The sequence below is a fragment of the Natator depressus genome, chromosome 6 (assembly GCF_965152275.1).
Source record: "Natator depressus isolate rNatDep1 chromosome 6, rNatDep2.hap1, whole genome shotgun sequence".
Lineage (NCBI taxonomy): Eukaryota > Metazoa > Chordata > Testudines > Cheloniidae > Natator > Natator depressus.
Window position 1 is genome coordinate 103,181,018 of NC_134239.1, and position 23,333 is coordinate 103,204,350.

General features: G+C 43.6%; 1 protein-coding gene across 1 annotated transcript in view; it reads right to left on the minus strand.

The window, feature by feature from the left end:
- The window catches only part of ASB2 (ankyrin repeat and SOCS box containing 2), a 39,925-nt gene extending 26,545 nt beyond the window's left edge, over positions 1 to 13,380 (minus strand). The window contains exons 1-4 of the mRNA XM_074956162.1: positions 13,064 to 13,380; positions 5,247 to 5,511; positions 3,421 to 3,513; positions 65 to 231 (exon numbers count right to left, since the gene is read on the minus strand). Of these exons, the coding sequence (XP_074812263.1) occupies positions 65 to 231; positions 3,421 to 3,513; positions 5,247 to 5,500 (514 nt within the window). The 5' untranslated portion in view covers positions 5,501 to 5,511; positions 13,064 to 13,380. The remainder of the gene's footprint in view (positions 1 to 64; positions 232 to 3,420; positions 3,514 to 5,246; positions 5,512 to 13,063) is intronic.
- Positions 13,381 to 23,333: the final 9,953 nt, after the last annotated feature.

Consider the following 23,333-nt stretch of genomic DNA (forward strand, 5'->3'; position numbering starts at 1 on the left):
TTCTTTTTGGCTGATATTTTTAGTTTTTCTTCCATTTGTAATCCGTTGTTTTTATTTTACTAACCTCTTTGCAACACTTTCAGGCAGCCTGCTTGGCCATAGTAGGCAGCTTCGTGCAGTGGTAGCCAACCATCCTTGTTAGGTTCGGAAAGGTTCTTCCCTGATTTCATCATATTGAGCAAGGCACTTTCATCTCCTTCCTTGATTGCTTCCACTACAGGATCCAGCTCTCTTTAAAACAATGTTGAAAACCAATGACATTTTGCAGCATTACAGTAAAGCTTTTTTTTTTTTAAAACCAAGACGGACTGTGAAAGCCTAGGGCCCACTTATGCAAACTAAAATGGCAAGATTTTGGTGGCTCTGGGGTGCACTGGCTGCAATGGACACTAGCTCTATAGTACTATGTGATTGTACTCCCATATACTGCTTTCCTCTAAAAGGTAACTCGGGATGGTCAAACCTGTCCAGAAACCTCTTTCCAATGCTTTGCTCCAAACTCACACCTAACCTGCACCAAACTTTTCTGAGGTTTGCACAAGTTTGCTTAATTGTGTAAAAGAAACGAGCCCAGAAGTAGAAACACTGAAATACCATGAGGGATTGTTCTTGTGGAAAGCAGAAAGTGCTGGGAACCTAACAAGAGAGCCTCTTCTGAGAAGACAGCTAGTCCAGTTTCTAAGAAGTCAGCAATGTAGTTCAGATCAACACCTGAACCTTTGTGTAAAGATCTGAAATCACGTCCATTGAGTTAAGGAGGGGAAGAGAAAAGCTGTCTACCCCAATGAAACTCCACCAAACACAACACAGTAAGGACTAGGTATTAAAAAATGCTCAGTTTCCACTTAGGCACCAAAATAAGTGGCCAGATTTTCCGAATGTTGAGTTCCTTTGAAAATCTGTCTGTAGGAATCACAATGGGAGCTGCTGAATGCAGAACAGTTGTGAAAAACTGGTCCTTTTTAAAGTATTTATATGGTATCTGAGCTCTTGAAAATCTGCCCCTTAGCTCTTTAGAAAATCCCTAAAGGCACCTTCCTGAAAACCCCTCACCCAGGTGAGTAGTCTTCATTCCCATGAGTAGTTCTCTGAATAAAAACTACTGGTGTCAGTAAGGGGTTTGCTGGACCAGGCCCAAGATGCACTAGCCAAGCAGACTCCACTGCAGCACAGAAAGTTTAATGAGTGTCTCATTGGAGCCCTTGTGTGATTGGCCTGCAGCACAGCTGGTCAGTATAAAAGAATAGGTTTCAGAGTAACAGCCGTGTTAGTCTGTATTCGCAAAAAGAAAGGGAGTACTTGTGGCACCTTAGAGACTAAGCAATTTATTTGAGCATAAGCTTTCGTGAGCTACAGCTCACTTCATCGGATGCATACTGTGGAAAGTACAGAAGATGTTTTTATACACACAGACCATGAAAAAATGGGTGTTTATCATTACAAAAGGTTTTCTCTCCCCCCCGTCCCCCCAGACATTCTTGTTAAACCCTGGATTTGTGCTGGAAATGGCCCACCCTGATTATCATACACATTGTAAGGAGAGTGATCACTTTGGATAAGCTATTACCAGCAGGAGAGTGGGGTGTGGGGGGAAAGAAAACCTTTTGTAGTGGTAAACACCCATTTTTTCACAGTTTGTGTGTATAAAAAGATCTTCTGTACTTTCCACAGTATGCATCCGATGAAGCGAGCTGTAGCTCACGAAAGCTTATGCTCAAATAAATTGGTTAGTCTCTAAGGTGCCACGAGTACTCCTTTCCTATTACCAACAGGAGAGTGGGGTGGGGGAGGGGGGGGAGAAAACCTGGATTTGTGCTGGAAATGGCCCACCTTGATTATCATACACATTGTAAGGAGAGTGATCACTTTACATAAGCTATTACCAGCAGGAGAGTGGGGTGGGGGGAAAGAAAACCTTTTGTAGTGATAAACACCCATTTTTTCATGGTCTGTGTGTATAAAAACATCTTCTGTACTTTCCACAGTATGCATCCGATGAAGTGAGCTGTAGCTCACGAAAGCTTATGCTCAAATAAATTGCTTAGTCTCTAAGGTGCCACAAGTACTCCTTTTCTTTTTATAAAAGAATAAACACTCTGCTGCTTGGTTTCTGTCAGAAAGAGGACAACTTCTGCAGCAGGAGCAGGAAGGAAGCGGGCAGTTTTAAAAAAAACCCTGAATCTTGTGAACTGCTCAGACTAGTTACTGCATCTCTAAGGCAGGTAGCAGGCGGCTGAATTCCCACTGCAAGAGCAATTCGGGATGGGGTCTATTCTGAGTAGTCCAGAGCAGGTGGGCTGGAGCACAAATGGTGCAGGAAGCATCTTCTCTTCCCAGCACACCATTCAGGCCCCAGGCAGAATGATGCTACTGGCTCTCCCTGAGCATATGGGGGTTTGTAAGGGCATGGCCAGCTTAACTGGGGGTGTGATCAAGGCTCCCCACATACACATACCCAATCACATTCCTGCTAGCACCCACAAGCAGGTGGGCAGGGTAATTTAGGTTGCCTCTTTCTGCAGTGAGTGCTCAGTGCACTCTCCTCAACACATCCTCACAGGCATTGTGATATGCAGACACCATGCAGGTGGTCTCCCTCCCCCCAGCACTTTCACAGGAGTATGGGCACAGTTTGGTCCCCTCCCCCTGCTACATCTTCCCTGTCTGATCTTTCTATCTAACCTATCCAGCAGTTTTCCCCAACAGTACCTGTACTCAGCCAAGCACGATTACGCTCTTTCACAAGGAAGAAGTCCAGCCTGCAATGGCAGCTTCCCCCTGAGGGTCAGAGCCACAGCCCGCGAGGAGGAACACCACGGCCCCTCTTGAGAGCATGGGAGAGGACATGTACCCCTGCACATAGGAGCCCTGTACAGTGAACAGATGAGGCTCAAGCCGTCCTGAACACATTGACCAAGCGCATTGATAAGGATCAGGCTTCTTCACTCAGATTTGATGCCATTTGACATGTTTATGTTCCTGTTTCCCAGGCTCGAACTCTGAACTTCATGACGCAGTTAAAAATAACACCCGCCTGATTCCGTTGTGATTGCGACATGGAAGCCAGTGTGTATAAATAAACCACAACACACACATCCCTTTTCCTCTCTCCCCTGTCATCTCACGGACGTCTAGGGACCCACAGAAGCCTGCACATGTGCAGTAGAGTGCGGGGAGCCGTAGGGCTGAATAGCCCAGGAGTGACTGAGTGTGTGTAGAGGGCTCGGGAGTGGGCAGGAGAGGGCAGGCAGGGTGGACAAGGGAGGAAATGAATAAGATTCCCTCAGGCAGTACTATGCATTCCTCCCAACACACATAATGCCACAACCCCCGCCACCCAAAAGCCTCCAACTGGCGAGTGAGGGCAGACAGACAACAAGGCTAATTTGGAGCAAGACACAGCGAGACGGAGACACTTACACAGGCTGGGGGGTGATGAACAGGCTGCCGTTGTACCTTCGTCTGACCCCCCAAGATGACCCTGGAGCTTGGCCTCCGGACTGGGCTGCCAACCTGGAGTAGCGATGGCACGAATGAAATAAAGAGAAATACTCTGCATATGAGAAGCAGGTCATTTTCAGGCCCCTTAATAAAGGCAGGAGCCAAAAGAGACACACAGAGAGAAGGAGCCTGCCGCCGAGGCTTTGAATGAAAGCAGATGGCCACGGCTTGCTCTGTGCAGAACTCAGCTGCTCTCTCAGCTCTGAATTATTTTTGGCCCACTGAGGAAGTGTCAGGGGATTTGAATGACCATATAAGACAACAATGAGGTTAACCCCCCCACACTACACAGGAGGAAGATACAGAGCTAGATGACATTCTTCACCTCAAGGAAAGGAGGATCTGAGAGCACAGTCAGATGAGGAAGCCTGGTGAGGGGTTGAAATAGGGTCATTAGCACTGTGCATTCAGCAACGGGCCTCATGCCGGACCTTACCCTACCAAGGTCCTAGGCCAGCTAAAGACCGGGGGCCACAAACCTTCGTGCAGGCTCCCATACCTCCCTAGTAATAGGGTGGGCAGGCTGTGCCCTTGCAGAGCACAGGAGCTCTAAACTGCTGAGCTCAGGCAGAGGTGGGAGAGCATCAGTCAGTGTGCAAGGCAGCAGATGGTGTCCTGTGCTAAAATCAGCAGGAGGCAAGGGACCCTTCGGAGTGCAGGGCCAAAGCTGACAGATCTGCCCTTAAGCTGCCCCCTATCAGATCCCCACTTCAGACGCTAAGCAACATGACCAGGCCCCACAACAGGTCTTAGATCAGGCGCCGCACAGAAGTACCTCCACCGGATCTTGTAATACTACAGCAGTCACAGTGGGTACAATCCTGGCCCCATTTAAATGAATGGAAATGTTGCCAGGATTTCACTCTGTGTACATAAAACACCCACGACACCCATCACATTGTTTGGGGGCCTGTAATAAACGTGGCATCAGAAGATTACAATTACAGCTGTCGAAAATACACAAAATATATACAAATTGTTGTTCTTTTGCAGGGTTTGAAACACACCTTTTATTTTTTGATTATTTGGATTTTTTTAATGACCTTTTCCATCTTTTTTGAGAATTTTTCATTTTTAAAAATGAAAATCACAAATGTTTGCTTTTTAGAACAGCAGGTTCCTGTAACCCAGTGGGCTGCTTAGGCGTTGGCACCGAGCGCGACATTGTGTGGTAAGAGGGGTCTGCCTAGATGCGGAATTACTCGGGTGCGCCTGGGTGTACATGAGCTCAGAATTTGTGCCGAAGTAAACAAAAGCAATACGTTTGTGACATCTCAGTCGTGTTTATAGCCGTGTGTTTTATATACGTAGTTTGGTTCTTTTGTGTGTGTGGGGGGAAATCAGAACCATTCCACATTTTTTCATAAAAATTCTGCAAGGCTCACCTGACTAGAACTAACTCGGGAAAGCACTCTGCTCCCTGCGGAGCGATGAGGCTGCCACCTGAGTGAGGTCTCTTTAGGTAAGAAAAGGTTGCAGGACTGGTCCAGTGTTTTGCAAAGATACACAACTTTTAGCAGACATTCGGGCCCGAGTTCTAATCTAATTGACAATGGTGTCAGGCCAGAGTAATGCCGCTGACTCCAGTGGACCTTCCCCAGCAGCAATGAGATCAGAAGCTGACCACTGTAAATTAATTACAAGCTGGTCTGTTAAACGAGTTTCCGTGCTGGTTTGTAAACCTGTTTAGAAAGCCATTTTCCACTGTGGGCTTTGTGACAGCTCCAGCTCACTCACACACTCACCTGTGCCAAGGATTAATCTGGTTCGGTGGGTTATGAGAGCAAGGACGAGTCAACGTAGGTGGCTCTCCAGGGGCTGTCATGACCGATTTCTGATGACTCTGGGCAGCTGACTGACCTGAGGGATCTTCTGTCAAGCTCTGTTCTATGGCCAGTTGAATAAGCTCGTCTTCACTCATGCTACTGTACAGACTGTACTCTTCATGACCTATTGTTTTTCTCTGGGTGTTTGTTGTGGCCGTGATCTTTGTAGCCATCCTCTGCTTGCCTAGTACCAGGGGATAAGAAGAAACTGTAAAAATCAAAATCTTGAAAATGTGCAAGTGACATTCAACCATCTTGTGTCCAGGGTCAGATCTGCACCTTGACTTATACTGACCAGGAGTCCTTAGCATATTTTCAGTCGAGGAGAAAACACATTTTAGTGAATCCACTAGAAGCGACATTTAAATTTAATGGGCTTGATTTCTTTTTTTCTCTTTTAGCCCTCTTATAATAATTTCACCTCGCAGACCCAGCTAATTTATCTCTTGCTAAATGGGAGAAGTTACAAGTGAGTAAAGCAGACTTTCTTCTGCTTCCTTCAGGTGAGGGCACTTCTGGGCAATAAGATGTAGTGGAAATGCCCCAAGGGATTAAGAAAACACTGTCAGTTTAAAAATGAATCAAAGAAAACATTCACATGTCCCCCTCTGTGTTACTCTTACTTGTCTTTGATTATTGAAGATGAAAGTTGCTGGGCCAGATCCCCAGATGGTGTAAAGCAAGATAACTGTTGATTTCCATGGAGTTAATCCCATTTACACTAGCTGAGGAGCTGGCCTGCCATGCCCTTTTCACCCTTTACACTATTAGGTTACTTTCTGTAGTGCACTCAGCTTGAACAACAAAAAAGATACTGGTCAGTTTCACTTCTGCGCATCTGCTCCCTCACCTGACAGCAGCACTTCTGCAGGCCCATGTTCCCATTGGTCACCCACCCCTAGCCTGTGCTAAATCCCTGGCTTTTCAGGGCCGTGCAGACACAAGGGCTGATTCTCTGCTGCCCCCACACCTTGTGCACTCATTTACACGTGAGCAAAGAGGGTGTAAAATGCTACCAGTTGGAATGGCAGTGATTGATGCCTGCTTTGCATTCAATCTCTGCAGGTACGGTATATGAGACTATACAAGGCGCTGACTGGTGGACAATTGGGCTCAAAGAGCCCAAGTTCATTTCACATATCCACTTGGATGGGAGCATGCTGTACAGTGTATCTTCCACCCTGTCTCCTTCCTTCCTCAAATGTACACTAAGCCCCAACATTAAAACCAGCCGTGTGTCTCCCATAGGATTTGGGGGAGGGGGAAGAAAGGAGCATGCAGCGGGGACAGCATTCCTCCTTCTGGCATTAGCAGAGGAGTGAATATGTCTCCTAGATAATCACCTGTTTGGGAGAAATAAGGAGAGGTTGCATTTAAAGAAAGAAAAAAATCTGATGGGCTTGCAGCAGTGCCCTGTTGGTTAATCCTTAAAGGCAGGTCGCTACCCTCCCAAGATGCTTAAAAGCAGCTTACAGGGAGTGGGAGAGACCCAGGAAGGTGGCTCCTTAGAGGAATTAATGCACAAGGCTGAAAAAGCAAACAGCTGGTTAATGCTGCTAGTCCAGTGGAAATGACTTCGTTAGCAATGGGGTTTCTAATAGCGAAACAAGAGCCAGGTGCAACTGTGCCAAAAGAGAACTTCTGATACGGGATGACCAGACAGCAAGTGTGAAAAATCGGGACAGCGGTGGGGGGTAATAGGCGCCTATATAAGAAAAAGCCCTAAATATCAGGACTGTCCCTATAAAATAGGGACATCTGGTCACCCTGTTCTGATAGCTGAAAGCTGGTGAGTCCCTGTTCCTTGGACTGAGTCTCATTGGTTCAGATCTCCATCAGCTCTGCAGGATCCACAAGGGCCTCTCATTAGGGCTGTTACGTTGCGTCCCTTTTTAGGTGCTCTCCTGGCTGTTCGATTGCAACCGACTTTTGCCAAGTATTTTGTAGGCCGCCATAAGCAAAATAACGGGCTCTCTCAAAATTGGGGTGAGGAGTCACACTTGTAAAGCTAAGGAGGACTTGAGGCACCTTAGAGAATAACAAATTTATTTGCGCATAAGCTTTCGTGAGCTACAGCTCACTTCATCGGATGCATTCCACTGAACGGAATGTCCCTATTCCACTGAATGGAATGTCCCTATTCCACTGAATGCATCCAATGAAGTGAGCTGTAGCTCACGAAAGCTCATGCTCAAATAAATTTGTTAGTCTCTAAGGTGCCACAAGTCCTCCTTTTCTTTTTGCGTATACAGACTAACACGGCTGCTACTTTGTAAAGCTGTGTGCAAGGTCTAACAGAAGAGAAAAGCCTGGGTTCTTGGGAGAGATGTCAGGCACTGACAGGCCTGTAGCATTTGTACTGCTCTAAGCACACTGGGAAATGCCCACCCCTCTTGCCCCAGAGTCTCTCTTTCACGCACATAATGTAGGGAGCCATATAACCTTTTGTTGCTCTAGACCACCATTCATTCCCAATCACTCTAGGTGTCTGTGCCAGTTTACTAGGCTAAGAACTCTGCTCTGCCAGCCCCCTGTGTAACTCTGCACTCTCCATTTTGATCTCTGGATCACTAGACTGCAGCTAAAGGAGAACATAACCCTCTGGTAGGGGTTATGGCAAGTACAGACGCATAGAATGTGAGCAGCAGTGGTGCATCAGAGCCAGGCACACAGGCACATCACTATGGTCCCAGGAACTTAAAGTATTTCATGTTCCAGCTACAATATGTTACCACTGCTCTAAGCAACCTTTATAGACTTTGTCTGTAGGGCAGAGGAGACAGCCCTGATGCTTGATTTTACAGTGGCGGAGGGATATGTCAAAATCGGTGAAGACAGTCTCCATTCATATTTCCATTGAGACGTGGCATGTTTTCTCTGATTACCATTAAATTTAAGAGCCTGAGTAAAACCTACAAAAGCAAGGAAATGTGGATTTAAGGACTCACCTTTATTCTCATTTATCCTGCTGTGCAAAGTTCCACAGGGTATATAACACATGTGATTACTGCCTGCATTGATCTCAGACTCCAAGCACCACAGAAGCAAAAGAGGGAAAGTTAAGGGCGGAGAGTTACCCTTGATTTTGTATGTATTCGATCATGCTGGGAGTGGTAATCTGACTATTAAGGAGTACAATATGCAAGCTGTACCCCACAACAGTTGCCTAAGTAAAAGGTTGGAGGCTTGAAGTTCTTCAACCCTGTTTTATGCCAGATCTCACAAGGCTGATATTTGATTATTGTCTTCAGTGATAGCTGGCACACAGGCAGTGACAGCCTTAGGCCAGTGCTATGACCCCTGTGCATCCAAGGGATCTGTGCCAAGCCACCAAACAGCTGACAGCTGCAAGAACAGAGCCACAGTGGCCCTACCTCCCTTCTCAGCCACTCTGTTACCTATCCATGCTTTGACATTAGTGCCACAGACAAGTCAAGTACCATGACACAGACCTTCCCCCAATGGCTCTCTTTGCCCCGGGCTAGTTGAACTCCTGACATGTTGCTCTGCGGTTTTACACTCCATCATCCAGTGTACTTGCTTGGCGGCTGGTGTCTGTGTGCTGTGGATGTATGGCGACCGCATTGTCTGACTGCACATGGCAAGGTAGCTGGATGGCATTTTGTATGATAGAAAGCCTCATACAACCTAGACATGAAGGTAATTTCTTAGTGTCCTTCTCCCCCTTTTTCTTTTGTTTCATCACCTGCAGAGTGTGTAATGGGGGGTATATGGGATCATGAATTTTGGGACGGCTCTTATTTTCTCTCTTGCGTCTTCTGTATGGGTTAAGCAATCCCACCCACTTGCAAAAAAATCCATATTGATGCTCTCCGCTTATCTAAATATTATGACAAGAGTCCCAGCGAGTGCAGAAACAACAGCGTTGGCAGCAGCTCCAACCACTGACTCATCCTGCAGAGAGAAACGGTATGGGGCCCAAAATAGAGAGAGTTTTTTTACTAGTAAGTCATGTTTCTCTCATCGAACTCACAGGACCAAGGATGAGGGAGCCAAAGCCAAATTCCTGACTTCTAGGAATTTTCAGACAGGCTCGAAGTAACAGAAAGCTGTGGACATTCTGATTCCTTACTGACGAGAGTCCAGATTTGATTCTCACTCATTCTCTGCTAATAGGTCTCTCTTTTCATGCACATCCAGGGCTCTGACAGCAAGGTCACATTTTTACCGGACAACTGCACTCTAAAGCAGAGGTGTCATCATAACCAAACAAGTAGGCGCTTTCGATCCTGCGTCACAAGTTATATTGTCCTTGCTAAACAAATAAATAACAACAAACAATCCCAAATCACCATGGCCCAGAGCTAAGTGACGTGACTAGATGCTGGGGCCCTTCAGAGAGGGAGGTGGAAGGAATCCTTTTTTTCCATTCAACTTCAGCAAAAGGGTTGGAATAGGCTCCATATCATGCCTCTTTTGCGAGAATCATCATAGCATTGGATGTTCCAACCCCAGCCTGCCCCAAATGCTGCCTGTCACCATCCTGCCCCCAGAGAGTTAGCTCTGGCACAAAGAGTGTGCATGATCTGCTGTGTAGACGTGCTGCTCTCCTCATGTAGAGGAATCATGCCAATTCAGCTGTGTCAGGGGCCCTCTGCACCCACAGCATATGGGTACCATATGGGTAGGGTTTGGGCCCAGAAGGCTCTGCATAACTCCACTCCACATAACTCCATTCCTTCTCTCTTTTGCTCTCTTATCTTCTTCCTCCCCCTCTGACTCCCATTGCTCAGACAGACCCACCCCTTCCATCTGCTGCCCCCTCTGCATCCTTCTCAAGCTCCTGTCTGTGGCCAAGGGTTTCAGGCATGGGTGCCTCAAGTTAGGCTACTATTGTCCTTATGTAGGCACCTCAGTGAGTGTCTGGAATTGCAAAAGGCATCCCTAGTTTTGAAAATCTTGGCCCACATGCCTGTCCCCATAGCGTGCCTTATGTTTAGAACAGTCTCCCTGTTTTGTGCACCAGCAAATGACCACCTTCATCCACATCCTGCCTGGACACACACTTCTCCTGAGGACTAGTTAAGCAAGAATCCACCAAAGATAGAAAACAAAACTGCTCCATTTTAAGACTGGGCAACAGGTGTATCTGAACTAAGTCTGCTGAGGCAAGAAGCAGGCCTTCCTCTCTCTTTCTACAGACTGGAGCCAACCTGCAGTCTACTGCCGCACAAGAGCTGGTAAGTTACTGTTCCCTCTCACAATGCTTTTCTGATATGTAGCTGAGCTGCCTTAATTTAGTGGTGAGCTACCAAAATGACCTTATGAATGCCCCCTATAAACTGAATATTCCACATCCACTGCAAGGGAAATTAGTGCCATCAAAACTCTTTGTGGCTAGGAATGGTTGAACCAGTTTAGTTAAAGTAAGAATCAACTCAAGCCACCTCTTCATATTGAAAATGAATCTTGCTTGTAGGTTTCAAACTACTGGTTTAACTGTTAAAATGACTACATTTTATTTGGATTTGAACTTCTGAATGTCCCCCGAATTCCCAAGCAATACTGGGAATCTCACAAGAGCCTGTGCTCACACAATTATGATGAACCTATTGTGTCTGATAGGAACAGAATCTGAACGTTGAGGCATTTTGCCCATCACTATTCATTACCAAAACCCTTTGCCTCTATTCTGAATTGCTGCATTACTGATCTCTTCTTTCATTGTACCATTTTGCTGACTGTGCTATAATTTAATATCTCAGTCTAACAAGATCCTCCTGGGTTTTAATTCACAGCCATCTCCACGTAGGGTCTGCTCCTGCACTTTCAGCACAGGCAGAGTTCCCCCTTGCTAAGTATTCTTCTTCTTTTTATTGGATTGACTTCAATGAAAGTTTGTCTAAGTAAGGCATAGAAGAGCAGACCCATAATGTACATGGATATGTTAAGCGTAAACAGAGACAAAAGTACATGGTAAGGAATGAAGTGCTAACATTGTAGGCCAGGTCATGACTTCCTTCTTTGCATAAGTGAGCAGTTACGTATGAGTAGTCCCACTGACATCAAGGTTGCTACTCATGTGAGTAACTGCTCACCAATGTGAGTAAAGACTCACCATCTGCCTCTGTGGCAAAAACCATGGACATCTGTAGTTATTATTATTATAGGACTGTATGCTCTTTGGAGCAGAGACCTCCTTTTTGTTGTGTGTGTGTGTGTGTGTGTGTGTGTGTAGTGGCTGGCAAAATGGGGCTCTGATCCCTGAGTGGGTCCTCTAGCCATTACCCAATGCAAATAAATAATATTAGTATAGGGAATAAAAAGTTGGTCATTAACTTCTTGAACCACCGTTCAGTACAATTAGTGACTAAATATGACAATTTATATGAAACGACAAGTCGCCTCTGAACGCACCTCCCGTAAAACATAATGTATCAAGACAGCCAGTCCCTGTTCAAAAGACTCAGGAAAGCAGCATTGCAGCTTACTGTTAGAAAAGGTGATAGCAGGTCAAGGATAATGAAGAGGTCATTAAAGGAGCAGTGGAGGGGATCTTGCCTTAGCACTGATTTCACCCTGCTCAACTTGTAGGTAGATACAGAACTTCAGTTTCTATGGTTTATGCTTCATTAAATGGCATTGATCATGCTGACAACAACAACAAGATTAAGAGACTCCAAATGAAAGAGTTAAGGAGGATTTCTTGGCTTACTGTTTCTTTTTCTCTTAGTTTTTAAGGCCCCAATTCAGCAAACACTTCCAAACATACTTAACTTTACATATGAAGTTAACAGGATTGCTCATATGTGCAAAATTATGTATGTCCTTCAGTCTTTGCGGGGTCGAGGCCATTACTTGTGCCTTTAGGTCTTCATGTTTTGGGCCAGATCCTCAGATGGGGTTGAAGTCTATGGAGCTACGCTGATTTACACCAGTTGGGAATCTGGCTTTTTTTTTTTTTTTTTTTGGTAAGTTGCCAGTCAAACCTCTGCAATTTTCCGAGTAAATTATGGCAGTTTACTGCTAAGGATATCATGGGCTTTTTAAACAATGAAAAGATTTTCCATTTGAAACCATGCAGAATTACCGTGTTTAGAGGGAAAACAAATAATGTAGGGCAGCAGCAGCAGCAGCCAAGTATACTTTTGCAATAAACGGTTGATGCAAGCCGGTCAAGTTATAGCACGATGCAGAATAAAGCAACTATAGGCTTCCAGATGGAACTTTCCAGGTAAACAAATCCATTTCAGCCCCAGCTGTCAGAACATGTCTAACTGTTTATGAAGTAAGCTTGGCATATCTCACAATGCCGTCAAACCATGAGTCTGCACAAACTCTTTGATGCAAAGGGTTTATTTCTTACCAAACTGGATCCCAGTACAGAGTTAAGTGCAATAACAACTTCAGAGATATAAATGAAGGGAACCATTTGCTAATATCATTTTGCTAGTTTACTCTATACCTGGTACACTGCATTCACTTTACAGTACCTTAAATATGTCACAACAACATCAGCAACTATCTTTCCATGTGCCTTAGAAACAAGACATGCAAACATTCCAAGTGCACATTCTGTGTAAAGGAAAAGTAAATAAACTATGCAGCTATGATTCTTTCCAACCATTTCCAAATTAAATTTAACTGATGAGCATTTTAAAAAAAGTCTTGGTTAGTTTACAAAATATTATAGGAGGAAGTATTTTCACAACCCATAACACGTCAATAGATTCTGCATAAGATAAGTAAATTTAAAGCATGCACAGTTGCATTACCTGATGGTTTCTGAAACAAAACAATAATGCTGCAAAGAGTTCTCTCCTTGGGTAAGTCTCAGTACAGAAAATCCCCTTTAGTATTCATCTCTTGCCTTTCCCTGGGTGCGCTGATCTACTGCAGGGCAGCTTTGAAATGCTCTCACTTTGAAGCCTGTAGTTTATTTCTGGATCACCCCATGATCAAGGATTACCAGCCAAAATATAAGTTGTTCTGAATCTCAGATTTCCTGCTGGAAGATGCACTGGAGAAACTTTTACCCATCCTAAAGTTCTTCTTTGTTGCTTTAATTTGTAGAACTTCATTTCATCAAGCATCCTGTAGCTAAATGACACAAGGTTGACCTTTCTATTACATCATTCTTTATTGTCCTTGACAAGTAGACCATATATGGATATGTTTCTGAAACTTAAAGGGAAAAAAGAAATTGCAATATATTTTTGATATAAAGTATGCGGTCCTGGAGGGTTTCATTTATTTTTGGGGAAAGGTGCAGGCAGATTTTCTACTGTACCTGCTTTTGCTGCAGCTGCTGCTGCATAAACAGAATAGGGCAAACATGACAGTGGGTGCTGGCTGAGGTTTTACAGTGGTTAATGTATTTTAAGGCTACTCGAATTCATGGAGTCCGAGTCTTTAGAACTTCCAAGATATCACAAAAGCACTTGTGAAACAATCCCACACATGATTCCATAAACATTTACTATAGAGAAAGAACTGCTCTAAATAGCATGTGAACATGAAGGAAAGTCCCATTCCCTAGACAGCTTAAGGCCAGTGTATGTGCCATGGTGGTCATATACCTCATGGTGGCCTTTAGAGAAGTTGCTCAAGGAGTAGATAATATGGATCCAGGCGGAGTCTAAAAGAAGACCAGGTGGACTGAAAACAACTAGGCATGGGTGACCTGCCCCTTTAGGGCCTGGGAAACCTAAGGCCAGTCAGTCTCATTCAGTTAGCCCCACCCTGCCGCACCTGGGCAGGATGTGGGCCTTAAAAGGAAGAATGCTGACCAGTAGGAGGCTGACTAGGGAGGAGTGGAGAATGAATGCTCTAACCTGAGGGCTGGCTGAGGAAGAGATCCAGAGGTGAACAGGGAGTCTTGTCACTGGAAGACCTAAGGGAAAACAGGTGTGACTGTTAGGCTTCCCCAGGCCCTTGGCAGAAGAAACCTAAGTGTGCTTAGGGCCACAGACCAATGAGAGGGCCTAGGATTTGCCTGGGTCTTTTGTGGACCCCTTGAGCTATGGGGGGAGTGAAAAAGACTGTTCAGACCCCAGTCAGAGGGCTATACAGGACCCCTGCAGTCAAGAGGAAGAAGGAATGTTGTGTGTCCTGAAACAGAGGAGGAAGAAATATTTACAGGCCTGAGTGTAAAGCCTGGGAACATTGGTACCCCTGAAGAGGTGGGGCTAAATGTGACTTATCAGAGGCCTAAGTCACTGAAGTAGCCTGGAAGGCATTGATAGTTGAGTGGAGTTGTAGAAGACCAAGGGAAAACTGAGGTAAAGGTGCCACAATGCCCCACTATGTTACAAAGGGCTGCGCTAGGACAGCGGGTTGTGTAACAGCATGTATGAATTAATTAATATTGGTGGGTTGGCTGGAAGAAGAAAAATACCACTTGCCTGAGGCCATGGAAGGTAACTAGTCATTTGTCCAGAAGATGCCCAGGTGCAATGACTGTGGAGAAAAGACACGATATGAAATCAGCTGATACCAGTACTCCTTCTCCCAACACTTACCATATTGGTTCCATGAGCGAAATGGACGGCAAGCTCATGGTGGGTGGCCCTTTCCTTCATTTGTCAACACCTTGTTGAGCCTCAGCCTGGTCGCAGAGCACAAATACCCATCACACTAATGCTCAACAAGGTGGCCTTAGATGGAGCCACCCTAGTAATATTCCTTCATCTATCCAGTTACTTTCAGTCTACCTGCTCTTCTTTTAGATGCTTTCTGCATCAGAGTTACCCCTTCTTTGTTCCTTCTCCTTGACCAGCTTGCTCTGGTGTGATGCAGATGGCCATCTCATCATGCATCCTCCTTCTAAGCTGCTGTCTGGTGAATGTTCTGTCCTTCACGACTGCGTGATGTTAGAGCAATTCTTATTTTCAGACCACATTTAAGGTATTCCACCACTTATGCTGGCAGTCAAAGAAGCAATTGCTGCAGTGACCTCCTAAGGTGTGAACCTTGCACACCTTTGACAATCATCTCAGCAATCCCTTCTCCACCTTTAAGCATAACCTAAAACCTTCTCTGAGTTAGTTTTAATTATAACCACTGTTCATTTAACATGTAGAGCCTTTCCTCTTCTTTTTCTTTTCCTCTGTAAAACTGCCCTGCTGCTTGTTTCTCGGGCTCTGACCCTGTCATCAGATCTACTTGGCTGTGTGGAGTCCCACTGAGTTGAATGAAACTATTCATGCACTTAGTCAAGCTCGTGCCTAACCGCTTGGCTGAATTGGGGCCAGAGTGCTCAGTACCTTGCAGGATTAAGCATTTAATTAGAAAATGGCATTGGGGCCAGATTCTGGTCCCAAGATCCACATGAGAAAAGGACTTTCCATGTACCAGTGTCTTCTTCCTGCAGAAACGGGGCAGCACTGCCTCCATGGCACTGTACTACCTTACCCAATGCACCTTGTGGAGGATGCACTGTGGGTCCTGGGGTCTGTGAGGGGTGAGGCAGTGGGAAAGGGATAGGGGTGGAGCAAGGCAGGTTAGAACATGTATCATCCCCCATCAGAGCTGTGCTGCCTTGGAATGCAGGAAGGATGACCCATAAGGGATACAGAGCTGGTGCAGAGGTACAGGGCCTCTCAACAGCTGGTTGTGGACTGCCACAGATTCCTTTTGATCCATGCAGATCCCAGAGGACCTGTGGAGCTTGTTGGCCAATGGCACTATTGTAAAGAACACTTAGCTTCCTCCCAGGTGGGTTCATGAGGGACAGGACAGTGGGGCTCATAGATCCATTGCCCAAAAGTCGGGCCAAAACTGGCAGCAGTTAGAACTTTCTGAGAGAACCCTCTTGCAGAACAGTGGTAGGAATAATGGCTTTGAAAATGTGTCTACTAGTATGTAAAAATGTATTCACCTTTAGGTTATTTTTTTAATGTAGCATTTATGTCTTCCTGTTAGGCTCCTTTGACCAGCATATATTGAGTAATGCAATTTTTCTGCAGTTTGTCAGCAGTGACCTTTCCTGCTATCACTAGAACCACCCTGTACACAAGTTAAGAGCCCTCATTTTGCATCCTGGATAAATACTCATAAAAGAGAGAATTCTGCAGCCTGTGCAGATATTCACAGTTGTATAAAGGGTATTTGCTTTCCTTAAAAGCATCCAGTACAGCTGATTGCTGAGGGCAGGATACTGGAGTATGTGTACCATTTGTTTGATCTGGTATGGTAGTTCCTTAGAGTTTTCCCATAATGAAGCGTGATTTTATAACTAAAGCTCAGGACTGGGCATCAGGAGATCTGGGTTCTATTCCCAGATACCACTGACTCTCTTTGAAGCCTTGTGCAGCCACTTAAGTTCTCTGTGCCTCAGTTTCCCCACTTCCAAATGGAAATAATGCTCTTACTTACCTCAAGGATGTGTAGGGCTCAGTCCTGAGATCTCACTGATGTGAAGCCAATAGGACTATTTACCTGAGGGAAAACTGTTTTTGTATCCTTGGATGGAGCTCCTCTGGAAGTTTGAAGTATTAGTTGCTGAAGTACTAATGTACAGAAATACATTTTATTTATTTTTCAATAAAGCAAAGCTGTAAGTCTGCTACAACACATCCAAAGCATAGTAATAATCATGATTGTAGAAGAAGTGTTTTTATTTTCCCCAAAGACGCATCCAGTTGTGCATCTTAATTTAATACTTAATTCCAAGAGATTACAAAATGTCACCAGCAAAAATAAATATAAAATGCGATGTCATTTTCTGGGAATACTTTCAGACTCGGATGCTGCACATTAATATCTGTTTTCTCTTTACTCAGAAAAACAATATTATAAGCCAGCTCACTGTGGCTATGGGAAGTGGATTAGGGTCTCATGAATGGGTCACATAAAGGGAAAACTGAGTTTGAGGAAAGAGGAAGAGAGGAGACCCTGTGAAAACTTGGTAAATAAAAAAAAAAGCAGGTTCCTTTTCCTACTTCCTCAAAAGTAGCAAGCAGAAGTTTCTAAATGCCTCTTTAACCTTTGCTTCAGCTTTACATTTGCTTGCAAGCTCACCTTCCCTTTGTTTTAACTAATCAGCTCTTCAGTTCCCTTAGGCCTTGTTTCTTAGCAGGATCCTCTACTGTGGATGCAGCTAAGACTAGTGCAGAAACCAAATTTGTGCATGCAAGCCAGTGAGACTAGAAACTGATTCTACGTTTGAAGTCAGAAAATAGAAATATTTTTGCTGTCTCATGATTAGAAATCTTCATGTGCAAATGAGTATGAACACATCATGTATGCTATCCTTTCAGTAGTGGAATGGTATTAATGATGCCTAAACTCGAGAGTTTGGATCAGATGAATTCAGACACCATCGAGAAAGCAAGAACATATTGAATAGATGCAACAGACTAACTGTGTCTCATGGATACTGTAATTCCAATAGGCAACCTAACCACTTCATTTCAGCTGGCCATTCAGACATGGTAGTTCTCTAGCAAATGCAGAAAGTGGGCGCTGAAAAGACACATGGAATATGAAATGCAAGAAGATCCAGTTAATGGGATCTCTTACATTATGCATTTGCAGAGCAGCTGTTTAATTAGGTTTTCTGCCTGACCTGAATTTCTTATGGCAGATTTAGTCACAGCATTTACCACAATATCTTCTAAGCTATAGTCCATGGTGACAGTCTATTGGTTACCTGGAGCGTGACACTGTTCATGGGTAACATAGAGCTCTTCTAAACTTTGGCTTAGTCTTTAGGTGCAATGCATTATGGGTGTTGTAGTTCATTGAGAAAATGTGTAATACATGCATTCTCATATTTTACAGTCATCTTTATCAAAATCTGGTGCCAATTCCTGCTCCCATTGATGTCAATGTCACAACTCCCATTGGTTTCAATGGGGAGAGGGATTCTGCTATTAACTGATATTTGGTGTGCCTGCAGTATTTCACTACCATCACACACTCTCAGAGATAACCAGCAAACTCCAATGCATCTCTCCTACCCCACACTCACCCACCAACCCTGATCCCTTTCAAAGAAAAAGCAAATGATTTTCAATAGACCTACATTTTGTTTTAGATGGCTTTTTATTTTATACCATCTGGCAAATACCTGCCTTCTATTTGATTCCTCAGCACTTACACACCTTGTAACCAAATTCTTAATTTAAAAACATTGTTTACACCATACATTTCAATTTTCACATTTAGAGTTATAGTAGCAAAAAATGCCAACCAATAAAATACACTGAAGTGCACTTGTGAAAGAGGAGAAACGCGCACACTCAGTGTTTATGCAGTGCTTTGCACTGACGGACCCTAACAACAGGGGAAGGAGACTATTATTAGCTCAGCATTGTAGCTGCGGGAAAGGAAGGCAGAAGGGTGAAGGGCAGAGCCGCAGAAGGAGTCAGTGTTAGAGCTAGGACTAGAACTCAGGTGCTCCTGGCTTCAATTTCTGTAGAACAGACCATTCTTCTCTCCACACACACATGCTGCTACTAAAACTCCATCCAACTAGCAAGGGGACAAGAATTTCAATAGATGAAGGTTTCAATTTCTTCCCATAGCAAGAATGGGCTGAGAAGTGATTGCTTTGGCCATGCCTATATGATGGTGACAATAAGCCAGCAGCACTTTAGTATGTGGGTACTGGGTGGTGTTGGTAGCTGTGATATACAGGAGGTCAGACTAAATTATCTGATGGTCCCTTCTGGCCTGAAATTCTATGACACTTCTAATAAAAAAAGATGTGAGATATTGAATATGCCAAGGTCTGGGTAATTGCTAAGGTATGATGTCTACAGAATATATTATTTCTTGGTGTCTCTGCTATCTAAGACCCTGATGCTGCAAAGTCCTTCCAACCCCAATCAACTCAGAATTAGAGCTGGTGATTTTTCAGTTCACTGGGAATTTCAAAAAAATTGAAAAAAATATTCATTTCTGGTTGAATGAAATGTTTTATATTGACAAAATGGAAATGTTTCATTTTGATGTAAACCATTTTTGATTTGTTGCTACATTTTTTTTAAAAAACAGTCATTTTGAATGAAAAATGTTTTATTTCCAAAATGTCAATGAAATGTTTTGATTTTTTTTTCAGAAATATTTTTCAACAGCGGCAATTTGGTGAAATTGCCATGAATTTGCAAAATGCTTTGGTGTTGCTGAATCTGCTCCCTCCCTCCCCCCCCCCCCCAAAAAAAAAAAGTTTCTCAGACTATATTAGTTTTAAGACTCAAGTTTCCTCTCACCTTAATGTGAAATCAGTGTACGTCCTATGATTTGAGTGGAATGGCTTCTGATTTATTTTGGTGTGTTTTAGAGCCCACTGCCTCAGAGATTCAGCATAGTGGCCGAGCGTGCTATATCCACTTTTGCATAGGGACTTCTTTCTGCATCTCAGTTACAGTCCAGAGGGAGTCCTCACTTCTTTGGAGATAGCATATTAGCACCAAGGGGAACAACAAATATATAAGCTCTTCACCACCATTTTAGCTGCTTGCTGACTCAGGCTGGACCTGACAGCGAATAAACCTTGGAGGAATCTGCAGTTATTACAGTCTCAGCCTCTCTCTGCAAATATCATCAGAAGGTCAAGTACACAGACTCAAAATGAAAAGGGACTAAAGTACAGGAGAATATGTAATCATAATGCACAATGAATAAAACCTCCATGACTATGTAAACAAAGACATGTTCCTTTTACTTGGGTAAACATCACCTTTCTGCTATTCTTTGTTGGGCAAATATCATTTATATTTTATAATGAGATTTATCAGGAGTTCTAGTGAAAGGTTTGTTCTTTTCCTTGCCCTTTCAGAAACAGAAGCTGAAGTCCCATTATTAGAGGGAAGGATGAGGGCAAGAATGACAATATGTTCCACATCATTCTACTACATAAAATGAACGTAATGGCCAAAGCCACTGTTTCTGAATCACTGCCCTAATGGAGATATCCTACAGAATGTGACAGAAAATGATTTTTCGATTGAATTTTTAAACCAGTTTACAGAAAGCTATAGTAGGAATGTGCTTCTCTATTAAACTCCATAGGCTGGCTTAAAATCTGACAGAAAGGGTATCAGTCTCTACTAAATTTTATAGTTTGTTGAGATATTTCTATGGTACCCTGTAGAATTTCTATAGAAGTCTGTTGGTTTACTCTCTATTAATTTTTATAGGACGTTTCCCTAAAAGAATAAGGCAGCTGACCCTACAGAGTCAGTTTTCAGAGGTCCTGAGAACCAAAATGTAGGTGTACCTTTGGTCTTATAAGGAGATATTTATCCCTAATTGCCTATACTGAGTGGTGGGAATGGGAGCTAACTCTGGCCCTTAGTGGCCCCTATCCCTGCTAGTGACTAGCGTGGCTACCTGGAGGCAGGTCAAAAAGTATCCTTTCAGTAGTCTTTTTAACTCAAGCTGTAGAATTTAATAGAGAATCACACCTGTGGTATATTGAAAACTGTTGGAATTGCAAGCTATCCCTTTAAGAGTGTGGGTGAGTTCTCTGTTGTGAAAGTGAAGTGTGTGATCTGGGGGTCTCAGTCAGGAAGGAGCCAATTCAGAAAAAGGTGGGCTGAGCTTTGCCTTTCTGCCTTAAGGAGCAGCCTGCTTTGTCTCTCTATTTTTGGTTACTGTGTGTTATTGTTCTGGATTCTAAGAAATGAATTAGTTTTACATTGCAACCTTCCAGCAAGAGTATTTGATGTTATTTAACGTTTCTGTTTATAGGCCATGAGTATAACAATTCCCCTGCTCTAGATTTCTATAGACAAGTTTTAAAAATCCTACAGAAAGTTCATTCTTTAGGGCTGTGATTTGGAAGTTCTGTTTTCAACTGTTCCATCCACTGTGTATAGTAGGACTATGTGTGACTTTTTACTGTCAATCTTGCCTTCCCCTTTCTTCAATGACATGAAAATAGGTCTGCTGCATACCAGATCTGCTTTCCTTCAAATTCCTAAGGGTCAGAAAAAATTCTTGCTGAAGTCAATAGCAGGGCTGGCCTTACTATGAGGCGAACTGAGGCGCCCGCCTCAGGTGCCAGACTGGGGGGGGGGGGAAAGGGGGATGCCACTAGGACCCAGAGTTTCAAAGTTTTCTCCCAAGCGAGGGGGTATGGGGGCATCATTTGAGCTCCCCGCCTCAGGTGCCAAAATGTTGTGGGCCAGCCTGGTCAATAGGAGAGGCATTCACCTAAAGTCACAATCCAGCAAAGCTGATAAGCATGTCCTTAACCGTAAGCATGTGAGTAGCTTCATGGAATTCAATTGGAACTACTCACATGCTCAGACTAAGCATATGATGAAGGGCTTTTTTGGATTGGGGCCTCATTGAGGGCAGAACTGGGCCCTCTGTATGTATAATATGGGGAGAAGAAAAGAGAACCATGCAGGACAGTTGTGTAGTCATGTCACTTAATGCACTTCTAGAAGGCACTCTCATACTATGGTGAAGAGACCTGTAAAAGGAATAGAGCAGCATATGCTGAAGGACAATGCACTGTCATCTCTATTTACTCACTGCTGTACAGCCAAATTGAAATGTGTCTAATTTCATCATTTAAAGTCCAGTCCAAATGAAGTCTAATTACAACCACTGAGAAAGCTTAGACATCCTCCACCAACTGCTTAGTTTATGGATGAGAAGGTAAGAAGGATTTTATTTCTCTTCTAAATGCAAATCATAATGCAACAGGTTTGTTTTGCAGGGCTGACATTTAATTGTTTGCCCTATATCTCTCAAGAGGAGTTAAATTTAGCATAAGTGTCTGGACAGAATGTCATCTGACACTAGTGTATGTCTGTTGCACAACGTGCCATGGAACGAGTAAAATTTAATTTAGTTAAAAATAACTGTATGCTTACCTCGTAATTTGGCAGGCTCCTGGATTTTATCCACTGCAATGATCAACAGACGGTACAATAATGAGACACAAATATGCAAGGGGACAAGATTGATTAATAAACTCAAGAAAACATAAACTCCCCCCTTTTCTTTCCTATATTAATTCAGTCTCCCTGTTTAGATAAATACTAAATATCATTCCATAGTCATTTCTTTAGAAGCAGGCGGACTCTTTTAAACATATTTGTATTGTCACAGTGGGGCTTGGCCCCTTTATGGGGAGATAGGCTTGCTCAAAGAGAATAGGCCCATCTCAGCCACCTCTAAGTAACTACCTTGGTGATTGACTAATGAGTACCTGGACTTGAAAGGCTACCAGAGCTCATTTGAAAAGAGGAGCTCCTAGAGAAGCCTGCCTGCCAGCTGACCTCTCCAAACCTATCGGTGGAATGACTGGGTAGGGAGAAGGGGCAAGCAGGGAGACTGTTTGAGTGCTTGCCTACCCAGGGACATCAAATTCACACCTTTAGTTAATTTGGATTATTTTTTCTTGAAGTGGGTTAGTTAAACTGCATTAAATTCATGTGTGAACACCCTCATACAGAATTCAAGTGGCCTTAATTTGATTTAGTTTAATTCCTATCCCTATTCTGTAAATAGCCAGATTCTTCTGCCCTTGCTCATACTGTATAGCAGATTATTGCACATGTGGTTCCCTTAATTTCTGCATGACTAGCTGTGGAGTAAGGTACTACATGGTCTGACTGAAGGTAGTAGAATCTGCTCACCAAATACATTTACAACTGGCTCCCAGCTTTGTTTTAGTTGTATTTAGAGTCCTCTTAGCCCTCCAGGGAAAACTCAAAAACAGAAAAGATTGTTGCACAAATGGCAAAAGTACCCAAACCATGTTATGGACAAGAGTAAAACAGGCACAAAAACATACACTAATGCTGAAGTATCAACCCTGAAATGTCTTGACTTGTGTCATACTCTTAATATTTTAATAAACTCAGGGTCTTTTTTCCATTTGAGCTGCCAACAGACCACTGTGTCTTGTCCAAACACATGAGGTAAGCAAGATCGGGACTTCATCTGGCCTTGGCTAGACAACAATAGATGCCACAGACAGTAGTATTGGTGACACACTTCTATCATCCACTATCTGTCTATCCATTTGTGGTATTTTTAAGGCACCTACTCCTATCATCTTGGTACTTAAAAATTGTT